Source organism: Copadichromis virginalis, linkage group LG8 (assembly GCF_057382275.1).
Source record: "Copadichromis virginalis isolate Kocher_CV1m ecotype Utaka linkage group LG8, C_Virginalis_male_GT1.1, whole genome shotgun sequence".
NCBI lineage: Eukaryota > Metazoa > Chordata > Actinopteri > Cichliformes > Cichlidae > Copadichromis > Copadichromis virginalis.
Window position 1 is genome coordinate 29,493,904 of NC_140625.1, and position 14,060 is coordinate 29,507,963.

Consider the following 14,060-nt stretch of genomic DNA (forward strand, 5'->3'; position numbering starts at 1 on the left):
GGCAGGGGCGACCCCTCTGGTTGCAAAGACTCGTCCTGTCGTAGAGTAAATGTCTGCCTTGCTCTTTGGAAACACTCCTTGGATGAGTTTATGGTCTTACACGTTAGTTTGAGGCCATACTGAATAAAGCATGAAGTTCATTTAATACATTTTGGTCCTTAGGATTCAGTATAAAGGATATTTTTACATGCAAACTAGTGAAGCGGCCTCCTGGTCCTCTTTCTGATCCTTGTTCATCATGTGCACTTTGAAAACACCAACATGGCTTCATAGTGCCACTTTACTAACAAATGGATCATGTCTGCATTCATACTTTTAAACATCATTCTCCTCAGTTCTGCTACAAAGGCGCTCGATGCTAGTAAATTTAATTAACGGATTAATTAATCTACACTGTGGGTGGAGGCCAAAGGAGTAAGAACATGGATGCAAGTGGATAAAAGGAGCTTTGTCAGGAGGGCGTCTGTGCTCACCCTTGGAGGGAGATGTGAAGGGAGAAGAGCTGCTGCTCCTCTTCATCACTTAGGATGCCTCCTGGACACTTCCAAGTTGAGGTATTTTGGGTATGTCCAACCAGGAGGCGTTCATAGAGCATATTCAGGACATCCTGTAGAGATGATGTCTCTCAGCTGGGGAGAGGGAGGTCTGGGCACATCTAGGAATGCTGCCCCTGTGTCCCACACCCAAATAAGCAGGACAAAATGAATGAAGCTTATTTTTTCCCATCTGGAAAGGAAACCTCACTGTAAGTCTTCAGGCAGACAGCTGAAGCATTTTGTTTCTGACTGACGTCCTGTGGCGTTTCATTCATGCTTTATTTACCCTGAAGGGCACAGTTGGTTACAGAGCTCGGGCTGCCAGCTTTAACCTTCTCATCAAATAAAAGAGAAACTTTAAATACAGATATACAGCATCCAGTCCGGAGTAAGTGTTCTTTTGTGTTCTGCATCAGTTTCCACAGCGTTACCTCAGCTTTTAAGAAAAAGTGAATTTTGTTTTTATCCCCAGTGCAGACTGATAACGCAGCATGACGGCTGCACTTCATTGCACGATGGTAAATTGAAAACCCAAATCTTTCCACTCCTGTCACTCCCACTGCTCTTTTAAAAAAATCTTTGGCATGAAAAAAGTGTAATTAATCTCATTAAGATCCCTGAATTGGGTGTTGAAGGACTCATCCAGCGAGCCTCGGAGCCTAATTGAAATTGACTCCATAAAGGCTAATTCAGCTGAGGCGTCACATTTAGCAGACACACATTAGTGTGGTGCATTAGCACGGCAGAGTCGTGCATACAACCTCCTAATGATGTGTGAAAACACAAAGCTGTGTCCTGATGCTGTGTGTATAACAGTATTGTGCTGCACTGCCTGTGACTGAAAGTAAGTTGAATCACAGAGACATTTAACTCCTGCCAGCGATCCTGCAGGAAAACAGATCTAAAATGACAAAGAGACATTTTGTCTAACGTGTGCAGCCTGATATGCAGCCATGCTGGCAGGTCTCCAGCCCAGCAAACTAAATTATGACTAAGCAGCTGTCATTATTTATTCAGTTAACTGACTCACAGGTTCATTCAGGGGTGACAAACACAAGGCCCGGGGGCTACAATCAGCCAAAGATCTGCAATCTGACTCAGTGGATAGCTTTGGGAAATGTTTAGGAGCACATGAATTTTAGACCAAATTTTCATGTTTTACAATTTTTCGTACTGATAAACTGATATTTCTTTCATTTACTACAGAAGCGTTTCTTTATAATGTACAAAAATTGAGACATACTGTTGAAATTGCACATTGATGGCAAGAGGGAAATTCACTGGTCCTGCCCACTTAAGATAAACGTATGGCTACCCACGATGTAAAACGAGTTTAACATCCCTGGGTTAGTTTATAAATGTCAGGAAAGAGTGAGCCTGACCCTTAGCAGACACCTGAAATTATTGTTTTTCTATGTTTCAGTTTATTGTTGAGGTCAGTGTTTAGTGAGAGAAGGGAACAGGTGGAGAGAGCACGGAGAGGTGGAGGTATGCTCTGGAGAGGAATGAAAATCAGTTGAAGAAGACAGAATGCATGAATAAAGTCCATTATTCGCCCTCCCCTCCTTTATTCATTGTCCTCTGCTGGAGGTTTCTAACCTTGGGCGGAGCCTCTTGGAGCCACTGGTGTCATGTGCCACTGTGACACAAAACGAAAGCGGTAAATTTAAGTCAGAGTGATGAGTAATATACCAAACAAACCACCTTCTATTAACAGTTTTAATTCATTTTTTATATAAATAAATGCATAAAACCATAACTGTACATACTTGTGAGTAATTTCAAAGTGAATTTGTGTTAATACTGCAGTACATCCACAGCCCACCAGTGGACCCCAGCCAACACTTCGGGAATCACTGCTCAGGTAAAATATCACCAACTTCAACCTCTGCTCAACATAAAGTAATGAAATAAATTTCACTAGCTGGGCCCGCGTCCTAATTTAAGTTTGACAGCGTTTTAGTAGGTAAAGGTGATGCTTTGACATGAATTGAGCTGCGGTTTGGGGAAGGCCTTGAAGGGGACTGGCGACGGCTCCCGGGCCTGGCAGATCCCCATGCACTGAATAGAAATGGAAAAGTTAAAGAATGGAGAAGAAGGAGGGAGGGTGGGGCACGTAAACGAGAATGATCAGCTTGCAGAACTGGGGGAACCTATATAGATGACAGCCGGAAGAAGCGTGTTTGGAGGCGTGGTCCTGCTCCTGAAATTCTGATACATAATCTCCAATAAAACAGAGACAGCACCACCCTCAACACAGTGACCTCCGTCAGAACAAGAGTTTGACTGTTTCAACATCTAAAGCTAAGAAACTTAACGTGATACCTCAGGCTGATTCAAGCCTGAGACCAGTATTGCCATGGCAACAATAAGTGCTGCTTTGAGTGGTGGCATTCATAAAAAAAGAGGAAACAATGGCTCTTAATTTGCAGTTTGCCCACCACAGTGAAAGCAATGAGAAGGGAAAGAGTTTTCAGAGACTGCAGTAACATGCTGGGAATATGCAGTGAGGCTGTCAGCTCTTTCTGTTTGCCCGAGGAAACTGCCCCAACTAATGGTTTAACGAAAGTACTGAGCCCTGTCAAATCAGGAAGCCACTGCATCTAAGGTTTGCTACAGGTTTGCATTATATCAAGATTTCATACAACAGGAGGTTTGCTATGCTATCTACAGTACAACAGACTGTAGTCAGTTTGTCTCCTGTCATTTATTTACCATGTTATTCCAAAGACAAACATTAACATCTTTAAAAAATGTTGAAATTCTAATGTCTTGGTTTTCTTGGGTCCTTCAAAGTTACTCTGTGATATACTTGGTTGTAGAAAAATGAAATGTTCCCAGTGCTCATTAGATTTTAACACATACAATGCCAAAGAGTCCTTTTTGGAGTCATTTTTATTGCAGAATATGTTGTTGAGTCTTACCGTGATCGCCTTGATATACTGTACATCCTATTGAAAGAGGATGTTAGGAGCAGATCTGATGTGGGGGAGAGTCACACCTTTCTGTGAACCATGTCAGATAGGAAGGACGAGGCTGATTGATTTGATTGGAGCAATGGAAGGAAGCACGGTTGAGATTTCATGATGAAACCAATCAGTGCACACAGGAAGCTCCTGTAAAGATTTACTTCTTTCTAACTTTCAGGAAGTGATACATTTCTAACCACTGACTTGTTGCCTTACACACTGCAGGAGGTTTAATGTTTTATACTTTTTATTGTGCATTCAGAAATGGCTGGGAAGGAAGATGAGCAGAGAGACGGTCAAGATACAACAAAGCATTGTCTGTAAAATGGTTTGCAGATATGTAAATTTCTCTAAATGGGAAAACTCTGAGACAAAGTTGCAGAAGGAAACTCTTCCTTTTAGGAGTCAAAACAAAACGGTTCAGTGCCTTTGTTAGATGGAGAAACAGGCTGTGGGGCAGCCAGCAGGGGTCTTAGCTTGTAAACAAGCAAAATGACTCTTTTTTCTAATATAATTCCACAAATTAACAATCTGCTGCATCCAGGAGCAACATAAAAGGGTGCTGTTAGAATCACTGTGACACACTCATTTAGGGCGTTATCTGTTTCCTGGCAGTCAGCACAATGCGCTGCTCCTGTTTCTCCCTGCAGAGTTTGTTGCTGGAGTTTGTGCCTTAATTATTTTCCTTCCCCATGGGCATTGTTCCTGCCTGCAGGACGTAGGGGTAACTCCACCACCCAAGCAGATGCTCACGAACAAACATTTAGACTTCGTAATTAATTAGTCTTCAATATATTTGCTCATGCATTTTAGAACCTTGAGAATAACAGCGCTGATTTAAGCACACATTTAAGAAAGTGGAAAAACTCTGATAAAAAAATCACAATTTATAGAAAAACTGATCCTCCAAATAAGGAATGTGGAGGATTTATATGTGAAATAATAAGGAAACAACAAATATAGTGTCAAAAAGTGTTTGCCTCCTTTCTGATTTCCTATTTTTATATGTTTGCCACACCTAAATGTTTAGATCATAAAATAAATGTAAATATTAGACAAAGACAACACAAGTAAACACAAAATGCATGTTATTATAACATAAATAAACTCTGGTGTATGAAAGCTGAGCTCAGTTTCTCTAGCCACACCCAGGCCTCATTACTGCCGCACCTGTTCTCAATCAAGGGAACTCTTAAATAGGACCTGCCTGACAAAGTGGAGTAGAACAAATAATCCTCAAAAGCATGATGTTATGTTTCAATCCGAGAGAATTCAGGAACAAATGAGAAACAAAGTAACTGACATCTTTCAGTCTGGAAAAAGTTATAAAGTCATTTCCAAAGCTGTGGGACTCCAGTGAACCAAAGTGTGAGTCATGATGAAAACATGGAGCAGTGATGAACCTTCCCAGGAGTGGGCAACCAAAATTACCCCAAGAGCGCAGCGCCAACTAATCCAAGGGGTCACAAGTGACCAGAGAATGACATCCAAAGAACTGCAGGCCTCCTTTGCTTCAGTTAAGGTCAGAGTTCATGATTTACAATAAGAAAGAGACTGGCCTGTAAGGCAGAGTTCCAAGACAAAAACCAGTGCTGAACAAAAGGAGCACAACAGCTCGGTTTTGTCAAAACATCTTAATGATCCCCAAGACTATTGGGGAAAATACTCACAAAATCTGAACTTTTTGGAAGGTGTGTGTCATATCTGGAGTAAAAATATCATAGCATTCCAGAAAAGGAACATCAAACAAACAGTAAAATGTGGTGGTGGTAGTGTGATGGTCCAGGGCAGTTTTGATGCCTCAGGTCTTGGACTTGCTGTGGTTCAACCATTCGTGACCTCAGGCTGAAGCACACTTGGGTTCTACAATAGAACAATCATTTATGGTGATCCAGGATCACCAATCACTTTTTCACACAGGGCCATGTAGGTTTGAATTTTTTAATCTTTTTCATCTTTGTCTAATATTTACATTTGTTTGATGATCTGAAAATATTGTGGGTAAAAACAAAACAAAACATGCACTTCAAACCACTATACATGAGTTAGCAACATATACTGAATGTGAGCAGCATGTAAGCATGTGAATCCTGTACAATATGGGATTATGGGATACAATGTGCTAAGTCAACTGTTCTGCTTGCTTAGCAGATCTGCATATTCAGATGATGTAGAGATTTTTTTTTTCATAGCGTCAAAGATAATTTTTTTGTATTTAATTTAATTGTTCTGCCAATTGGAGACCCTTTCTCCTGGAAACTGTTTGTGTCATATTAAATATTAAATCCTGTGAGTTGTTCTGTGTTTTTCGTAGCTGACAACGATGCATGCTGTCAAAAACTGCAACTGAACTTTTGTTTCAAGAAAGAACTTTACTGGCTGCACTCCTACCTGGAAGATGGGCATTAATATGAAAGACTGTATATAAAAGGTGGATGTGACCACCATGATTGTTTTTAAAGCTTCTTTGAAAGTGGATCTATATCAGCTGGGGCTAAAGTTCAGCACCACCCCCAAGCTGTACTTCTCTTGTTTATGGACCAGATATGGTGCCAGCCAGGTTTCCTGTTGGACACTCATTATTGGGGCAGCCATGTGACCTCACTGAACATTCATTGATGTCATCCATTGGTTCTGGACTCTGTTTTGGTGTTTTGGCTACTGCCATGTTGGGTTCTGGGAGCCAAGAACCCGACAGTATCCGACATATTTGGACAGGAGACCAGAGCTGTGTCCCAATTCAGGGTCTGCATCCTTCGGAGGCAACATATGAAGGCTGATTATGTCACAGCTAGGCGACGAAGGCTGTCCCAATTCAAGGGCCACTCCAAATGTGGTCGACAAATGGATCCTTCATTTCCCCGGATTTTAAGGATGGGTCAGGTGCATCCTTCGTGGCCCAACCTATCCCAGAATTCACAGCACGGCCCAGCCAATTCCAGTTTCCAACAATGGCGGCAGCTACTTAGTTTTAATATTACTCTTATTACTCTTACTGGGTTGCAAAATAAACTTTTAGCATATTTTCAGGCGAGAATGTGGGTGTGTAAACTTCAAATATCTGCTCGATTTATCGAGACATCGCATATTTGCAAAAGTGCTCTGACGTTTTCAGAGACGTCTGTTACCCACCAGCTTGATCGCTGGCCGGGTGGTCGAGGCTCACTAGACCCGGCGAGAACACCGGAATTCCGGCAAATCGTTTTCAGACCCCCTGCAGTCTTTCGCTACTCAGGTTAAACATGGATATATAAGTCACTTAGATCACTTAAAAATGTTGCTGTTTGGCTTTTTTCAGTGTTTTATTTGTTCCTGAGTTTGGCTGAGATTAAAGTTTTGGTTTTCACACAGCATCAAGCAGAAAACTGATTAAACAGAAGTGTGAGATGGTCGAGAATTTACTCCAATGTCCTGTTATATTTTAGTGAGCAAAGAGCAGACTGAGTTTATCAAACTCCACCGAGACAGCTGGCGACGCAAACGTGAAGGCTAGACCGTCCCATTTTACAGCCTCGCACCTCCAGCTTTTTTTGGTCTTTGAAGGACCCGGCCCACGGGTCCTTAGGCCCAGCCAATGGTTAGGGATGTGCTTATGTTTATATATTAGCAGATAATTAATGCTTTACTGAAGACTAAACCTTGATGATAGCAAAGTCTTTATAACCACACCTAAATGTCATTCCATCAGACACCATTAAACACAGCAACGGTCTGACCAACATGCTCTTTCAAATGTATTCAACACTTCTCTGATGGGTTTTTAAGAGAGAGGCAGGAATTCATAAAATATTTCCAGTCAACACAATATAATCTAGTAGAATATTCTATTTGATCGAATATTTCTAAGTTGTTGTTACAAGCTTGTTGGAGCAGATGCTCTTTACAGGCCCCACAGAGTGAAAGCAGAAAGCAGTAACTCAGGATCTCCAGAGGGAGCTGTTAAGGCTGGGCTCAAAGCCTGCCCGGGGCCACTGCGATCCACCCTCATTGCCCCCCTGGGACAGCTCTGAATTGTGGGGTGAGGATGAAGGTGGACGTGGTGTCAGGGGTGAATTGCTTTTTAAATTCCATCAGTGTAATTCAGTTTCTGCTTTACCTGCCACAAAATACATGCAGGTTGATTTGCATAATGCTTTGGGTGTAATTAGCTGACAAGAAAAATACATAAAGGTACAAAGATTCAGCGCAGCTCACCTCAAGCTCTTCCCACTTGGTGTAAATGTTAAGTAAGAGGGAAGCACTGTCTTCTCTGCTGGCATTTCAGAAATCCATCTTATCCTCTCCTTTCTGTTTCCAGGGAAACCGCAGACATGCAACACAATGTATCAGTGAGTCGAATATGACGTGATGAAACAGTGAAACAAGAGGAAGAGGAGGAGGCGGAGAAGAAGTGAAAAGACTTAGAAGGAATATTCCTGTCAGAGAAATCAAATATCCAAAAATAGGAAAATATAGACTCTCCTTCATCTTCCACATGCCGTCCTCTCCTTGCCTTCCTCTGCTTTCACTGTCTCGGTACACAGGTACACACAGAGAAATCACATCTAGTACTTCATAAAATACCAATAAACTTATAGATCTAACTTAATTTAAAGGCTATAGAAAGTCAGTTCTTCAGCAAATATCATTTTTAAGCCTCCACAGATTAATTTTTGCACAATATTAATTTACCACCATCAACACAGTCTGGACTGGTAGACCAAGGCGGGGCACTAGAGAAGCTATTTGTTCTTCACCCCCTGACTGTCTACTTAGGCATATGGCCTTAGTTGAAGCTCCTTTGGGAGGATGGGGTATCAGGTCCGCTGTCAGGGACTGTTTGGTGCCTGTACAGCTGCAGGGAGATCAGGGTTTGGATTGTCAGCAATAGGCCACACTCATTGTCGGTGGTTGCTGGACTCTGCTAGAGCTGCCCTGTGTTTATAACTTTTGATGGACAGAATTTTGAGGTACTACCAAGAGCCAGTGGGCATCTAGTTTGGTAGCCTGATCTGTTGTGCTGAAGAAAGAGCTGAGTGTGAAGGCCAAGCTGCTGATTTGCATCCCCACTCTCATCTGTGACCACAAGCTGTGTGTAGTGACTAGAAGAATGAGAATGAGCTTCTTCTGAAGGCTGTCTGGACTCAGAGATGGGATCAGGAGCTCAGGCATTCAGGAGGGGCTCAGAGCAAAGCCGCTGATCCTCCACAGCTACAGAACCCAGCTGAGGATATGTACTTTTGAGACATGCTGTAAGAGAGAGAGGAATGTTTGAGTATGACCTCCACAGTAAACCTCAACTGAAAGCCCAAGGAAACAATATGTTTGACTGAACCCACGTCATTATCGTAAAGCCTCCAGTACAATTTCACAGACTTAACAAATGTATGCTGTTCATTCTGAGAGTGCACAGGTGTGACTTTGGTTATAGCTTTGGGGCATGTTCTTGACCCTAAAGCACTAAAACTGAATCTAGTTCTCAATATGCACCTGAGGTACTTTTACTATGTTGTTTATTTATTGTAGGATTCACTTTTTTTATTATTCGGTCTATCTCTGCCTGCCTATCTAGGTGTCAGCTATCTAAATACCAGATTCTGCTCAATTAAATAAAAATAAAAGAGTAATGTATTTTTCTACAGGTGTGGTTACTTAACCATAACATTGATTAAAAAACCCAGCATGATAAGAGGTGATTAAAATAGCCTTCACCTTAGGAAATGTGCTTTTTGCCTGCTTGAGGGGCACTTTCACTCTTGATGCTTGAGTATGTTTTGCAGCTAATGGTTTTTGCACACCAGTAAAACTGTGAATGCAGGACTCTCATGCATTAGAGGTTTTTATATAAAACATCTCAGTGCTTCAGTGGGCATTATAACAGGGTTAGGGTTAGACTATTTTGGGATCTGCAGAACAAAGAAGAATGTAAGATGAAAATGGCCCTTCAGGACATACCGGCTGCAAAGTAATCTGATCAGTGAGGAAACCCACAGGCAGCTGAAAGGGCAACAAGAGGGAAATAAAATGCAGGCTTTTAGAAATGAGCATTTGTTGAGATGTATTTCTCCCTTAATCAGGCCCCTTAATGTCTCAAGACTTCATCGTCCCACATCATCCCAACAGAGCACTTTGCTCTCACACTGCAGCCTTACCTGAGTTTCTAAAAGTAGAATGACAGGCCGAGGCTTCAGGTCTGGATTCAGGAGACAGGCACAAACTCTGGATCAGGTGAGCGTGTTATGCTGCTATATTCTCAAGCTGTTCGGTAACATGCACTCATGCACTGAGTACTTGTGTTTTGTCTTCCTTTACTCCCTTTCCTCTTCTTATTTCCCCTCACCATCTAGCTAGCCCCTGTTGGAGGCCTCTTCCTGTTCAGGGAGTTCTTTCTTCCCACTGTTGTCAAGTGTTTTCTCATAGGAGATCATCTGATTTTTATATTTTCTCTCACAGTCTTTACCTTACTATACAGAGCACCTTGAGGTGAGTGTAGTTGTGAACATGTATAGTTTTGAATGAAACTGAATTGAATTTGTCACCCAGAAACAATTCTTACTTACACAGCACTGGTGATTTTTGCGTTGCTCTCTGTGTTTCTGGCACTTCAAGTAGGGATATTCACCAGGACTAGATATCTATTAATAATAAACTATATATTGCATAACAATTCATCCATGCAACAAAGAGCAGGGTGCACAGCTACAGTGATAGAAAACCTAACAGAGAGTTTGTGTTTGTGCTTTGAGCCATTATATTTATCCCTTTTCTTTCTTTGGCAGCTCAGCCTGTGACATCTCTGTGGCCCAGCGTGGGTGAAGCATTACAATCATAGTAAGGATGTAAGATACACAAGGAAAAAAAAAGTTAACTCCCTCTGGTGCAAGGAATCCAATCTGATGAGAGGAGAGGAGGATGGGGGGATTGGCTGAGGCTGAATGCTGTGGGGTGGGGGGAGGGGGCCTCATCCAACATGTATGAACAGCAGGATTAGAGCGGGGATAGTCCTGAGAGCCAAGTCCTGCTGTGTGCCTTTTTCCTGCATTACATCACAGCCTGTTCATGGGAGATTTTCTAAATGGCTATCATTTTACTCATCCAGGGAAAGACACTGCTGCGGGCTCTGTTTCTACAAGCATAACACAAATATAGTAACACCATAGAAGAAAAAATAGAAATGAAGGTGCGGCCGGCCTTTACGTCAGTAATGGCAAATTGTCTTTTTAGCAGGAAAAACAAATGTTTCTCGCTGCCGATCCTTCACTTCAGTACTGTATATGTCAGTCAGCTGAACTTGCTCAAGCAGCACAGTAGCCTATCCACAGTCTCCCTAGCCCACCTCCCCCCTTTTTGCAGACAGGGCGCAAAAACGCTCCATAAATTCTCTTTGGGTGCATTACCGAGCAAGATGGCGCTCTCGCTGTCAGCACCTCGGATAGCTCCGGCAGCTCTGACAGAAAACTGAACGTTTGTCCCGTTTTTATTTATTTTGCAGAGGTGTCATTGTGTGAGATGTTCGCTGGGAGCTCTCAGGTGATGTGAACGGCATCCAGGTGTCGGGAAACTGAGCAGCCAAAAAAGAAAGAAGAAAAGAAAAGGGGAGCCACAATCCACAAATCAGGATCAAGTTAACAGTACTTTTGCAGAGGTGAAGGAAAAACTAGATTTTGGAGGTCGGGAGAATTTTTATTATTATTTCATTATTTATTTATTTTTATATTTTTTGAAAAAGTCCTCAGATTGTGGTGACTTTATATTGAAGGAGGACTGCGTCTCTGCCCGCATCTGTCTTAAATCACACCGATAAGAGGAGGAATGGAGGGGCGCGTTGCGAAATGGCATGGGTCCGCTTCGGAAGGGAGAAATGAAGCCATGCTCGAGAAATAGTGTCGCCTAATTTGCTTTCCTCCGAGTCCTGCATTTGCTTTCTCTTTCGGTCATTGCCACGCCGGCTGTGAAGATGCTGGCTCTCCTGATGATGATGTCTTCAGGGTTTTTCAGCCCCGGCTTTGCTCTCAGCTCCCATTTCAGCTCAGGTGAGCCGACGCAGACACTGTGCTTTTATTTAAGAATGCTCCTTAAAGCACTGACAAAGCGAGCACATGTTATCATTGCTGAATGCACATCATTATATTCTATAGAAACGATGTGATATCCCCACCTGCGATTGTGTGTCCTTGCATTGGGAGGGGAAAAGCGATTTAATGAGAAATTGTGGCTCCAGCGTGTAAACGATGCCTATTTTTAAAACCTCTACACACACAGCTCTAATATTTGCCTCCATCCAAAACCTCAGGACAGCTGAACAGTTCAAAGGTGATCTGGGTGGAAAGGTGAAAGGGGGTAGGGAAGTTGAAAGGTGAAAAGCAATTGTGGGAGCTGAGGAGCAGAGGCTTCCTCCTAATTGGAGCAGGGAGAGGAGGAGTAGGCTAGCTGGACTTATCCAATTAATGCTGACAAAGGAGAGGATTATGGGAGACAATGAACGGAGGCAGATTACCTCACATAACGATGAAATAATCAGAAATCACCGGAAACCAAAATGCTTCCTTTTTTATGATTCAGCGTAAGCAACTGCTGGCCTGTCATTTCGGTGGTTTCTATGGCAACCAGGAGGCAGCAATCTGTAGCATTCCCATTTTTTTTTCTGTCCACCTGTGAATAATACATGAATTTATTCCTACTGTCTACAACAGCACTTTCAGTTTTTGGACCGCTTTTTTGAACATAAAGCCTTCTGTGAGCCATAAGTCTAATGCGCATGTCTGTTGTCTTCCCTTTGCTATTCGCCAAATATGCTTAAGTGCATCCCCGCCGCCTTCCTTGCAGTGGCTACAATGGTTTCATAATGCCCTCCTGCCCTTTTCAAAACACATTATCTGAATTGCATAAATCCCTCTTCCCCCATTCCAACATTTAGCCTCTGCAGCATTCGGTTTGTACCAGGTCACTAAATGAGAAAACAACTCTGTATTGTCAGAGTCCCATTTGCTCAAGAATATGAGTCATGACCTGTTTGTGTGTTGTGCCTATAAAAGTGCTGAATTTAATGCTTATATTTTGAGTTGTCAGTTGTGATGCAAATGCATCTTCCCCATATGGTTTTATAATTTAGAGTGCTATGTTGTGACCAAGGTGTATCAGACTCTTTCATGTGGGACCAACATATAGAAACAAAGCTGGCCCAGGAGCCAGAACCCAAAGTAACTACTTTGCAAAGTATATATATAGATAAGTGATGACATTAATTACTCAAAAAGTGAAAACAATGGATAATTAGAAATATTTCTACAGTAGATGTAGGCAGGTGGTTTGAATCATAGAGACGTAAAAAAGATTTTTTGTTTAGCTGCAGAAACTCTACATTTCTAAGTTTATCCCATCTTATCCCAGACTATTTATCATGTGTATTGTAGTGTATACACAATATATTGTATTTGACTTGGACCTGTGCTGTCAGCTTCTTTTAAAAAGAAAATCTTGGCTATAGGTGAATTTGATTGGCCTTAAATGTAAATACTTGCAAACTGGGTTACTGCTCTAATGTACCTTGCATCAGTTTGAGCTGCATTTATGTGCCGCATGGATTAAAATGAGTTTGACATCCCTTGTCTAAAATAATGTCAAAGGAAAACTGAGAGATTTTTCAACCAATAGACCAATTTGTCATGTAGATTTGGGAAATGCTGACTCTCAATAATTTATAGTAAATCTACCTGTCTTTACCTCAGAGGTACAGACTGTATATTAAAGATGGACTTGGCCCACTGGTTTTAGATTCTGGCTTTTGAAGCATTTTAGCAGCTGCTGTTTTAGGGGGCCTCATCCAATTTTTTATGTCTTGATAGATTAGCTGTTGTGTTCCTTTTTGTTTTTCCTTTTCTTTGCGTAATGTTTCAAATGCAGTAAAAAATGTAGCTTTTTTTTTAAATAAGGGAAAAATCAACTGCAGAAGCTGCCTGATGTAGCTGAGAAATAGAAATGTCAAAGCAAATATGATTATAGAAGGACAAAGTGAAAGAGAGAAGGCTCTCCCTGTGATGACCGTTGTGTAAGAGGGCGGATACAGGGATGACATCACAGCCCAGTAAAGGCAGGGCTTGCTGATGATGGTGTGGGTGATTTTTACTGGCAGCGCTGGCTCGTTTCCCGGGCCCCAGGTTATCCATTTCATATTTCTCAGTGGGCTCTTGGCTACGCATACAGCAGCACGCTCTAATTACATGGACACAAAACAGAAGGGGAAGCAGGACACGGCGTGTTTGAAACCCCCAGCAGACCTTCATCTCTACAGGCTATCACTAAACAACCAGGTCGAGCTGCTGGAGGACGCAGGCAGGGAGCCAGAGGAGCAGGTAAAACCCAGTTGAGAGGGGTTGTTGACTCGAAGATGTATGACAGGAGTTGGTCGAGGAGGGCGTGTGTTGATCTTTGATCTTCACACTAAGGAAAAAACTAGGTTGCATCCAAAAATCAGGGATTAAATGTGATCGAGCAGCTGATGTTGAAGCTTTGATGGAAGGGGAAGCTCAAACTGGTGGCAACCTACAGAAGTGCAAGGTACAAAGCTATGATTATA

General features: G+C 42.2%; 1 protein-coding gene across 1 annotated transcript in view; it reads left to right on the forward strand.

Annotated features, from left to right (window-relative positions):
• The first annotated feature begins 10,889 nt into the window (after nt 1-10,889).
• Nucleotides 10,890-14,060, forward strand: part of aatkb (apoptosis-associated tyrosine kinase b) — a 70,541-nt gene continuing 67,370 nt past the window's right edge. The window contains exon 1 of the mRNA XM_085467012.1: nt 10,890-11,517. Within this exon, the coding sequence (XP_085323138.1) occupies nt 11,442-11,517 (76 nt within the window). The 5' untranslated portion in view covers nt 10,890-11,441. The remainder of the gene's footprint in view (nt 11,518-14,060) is intronic.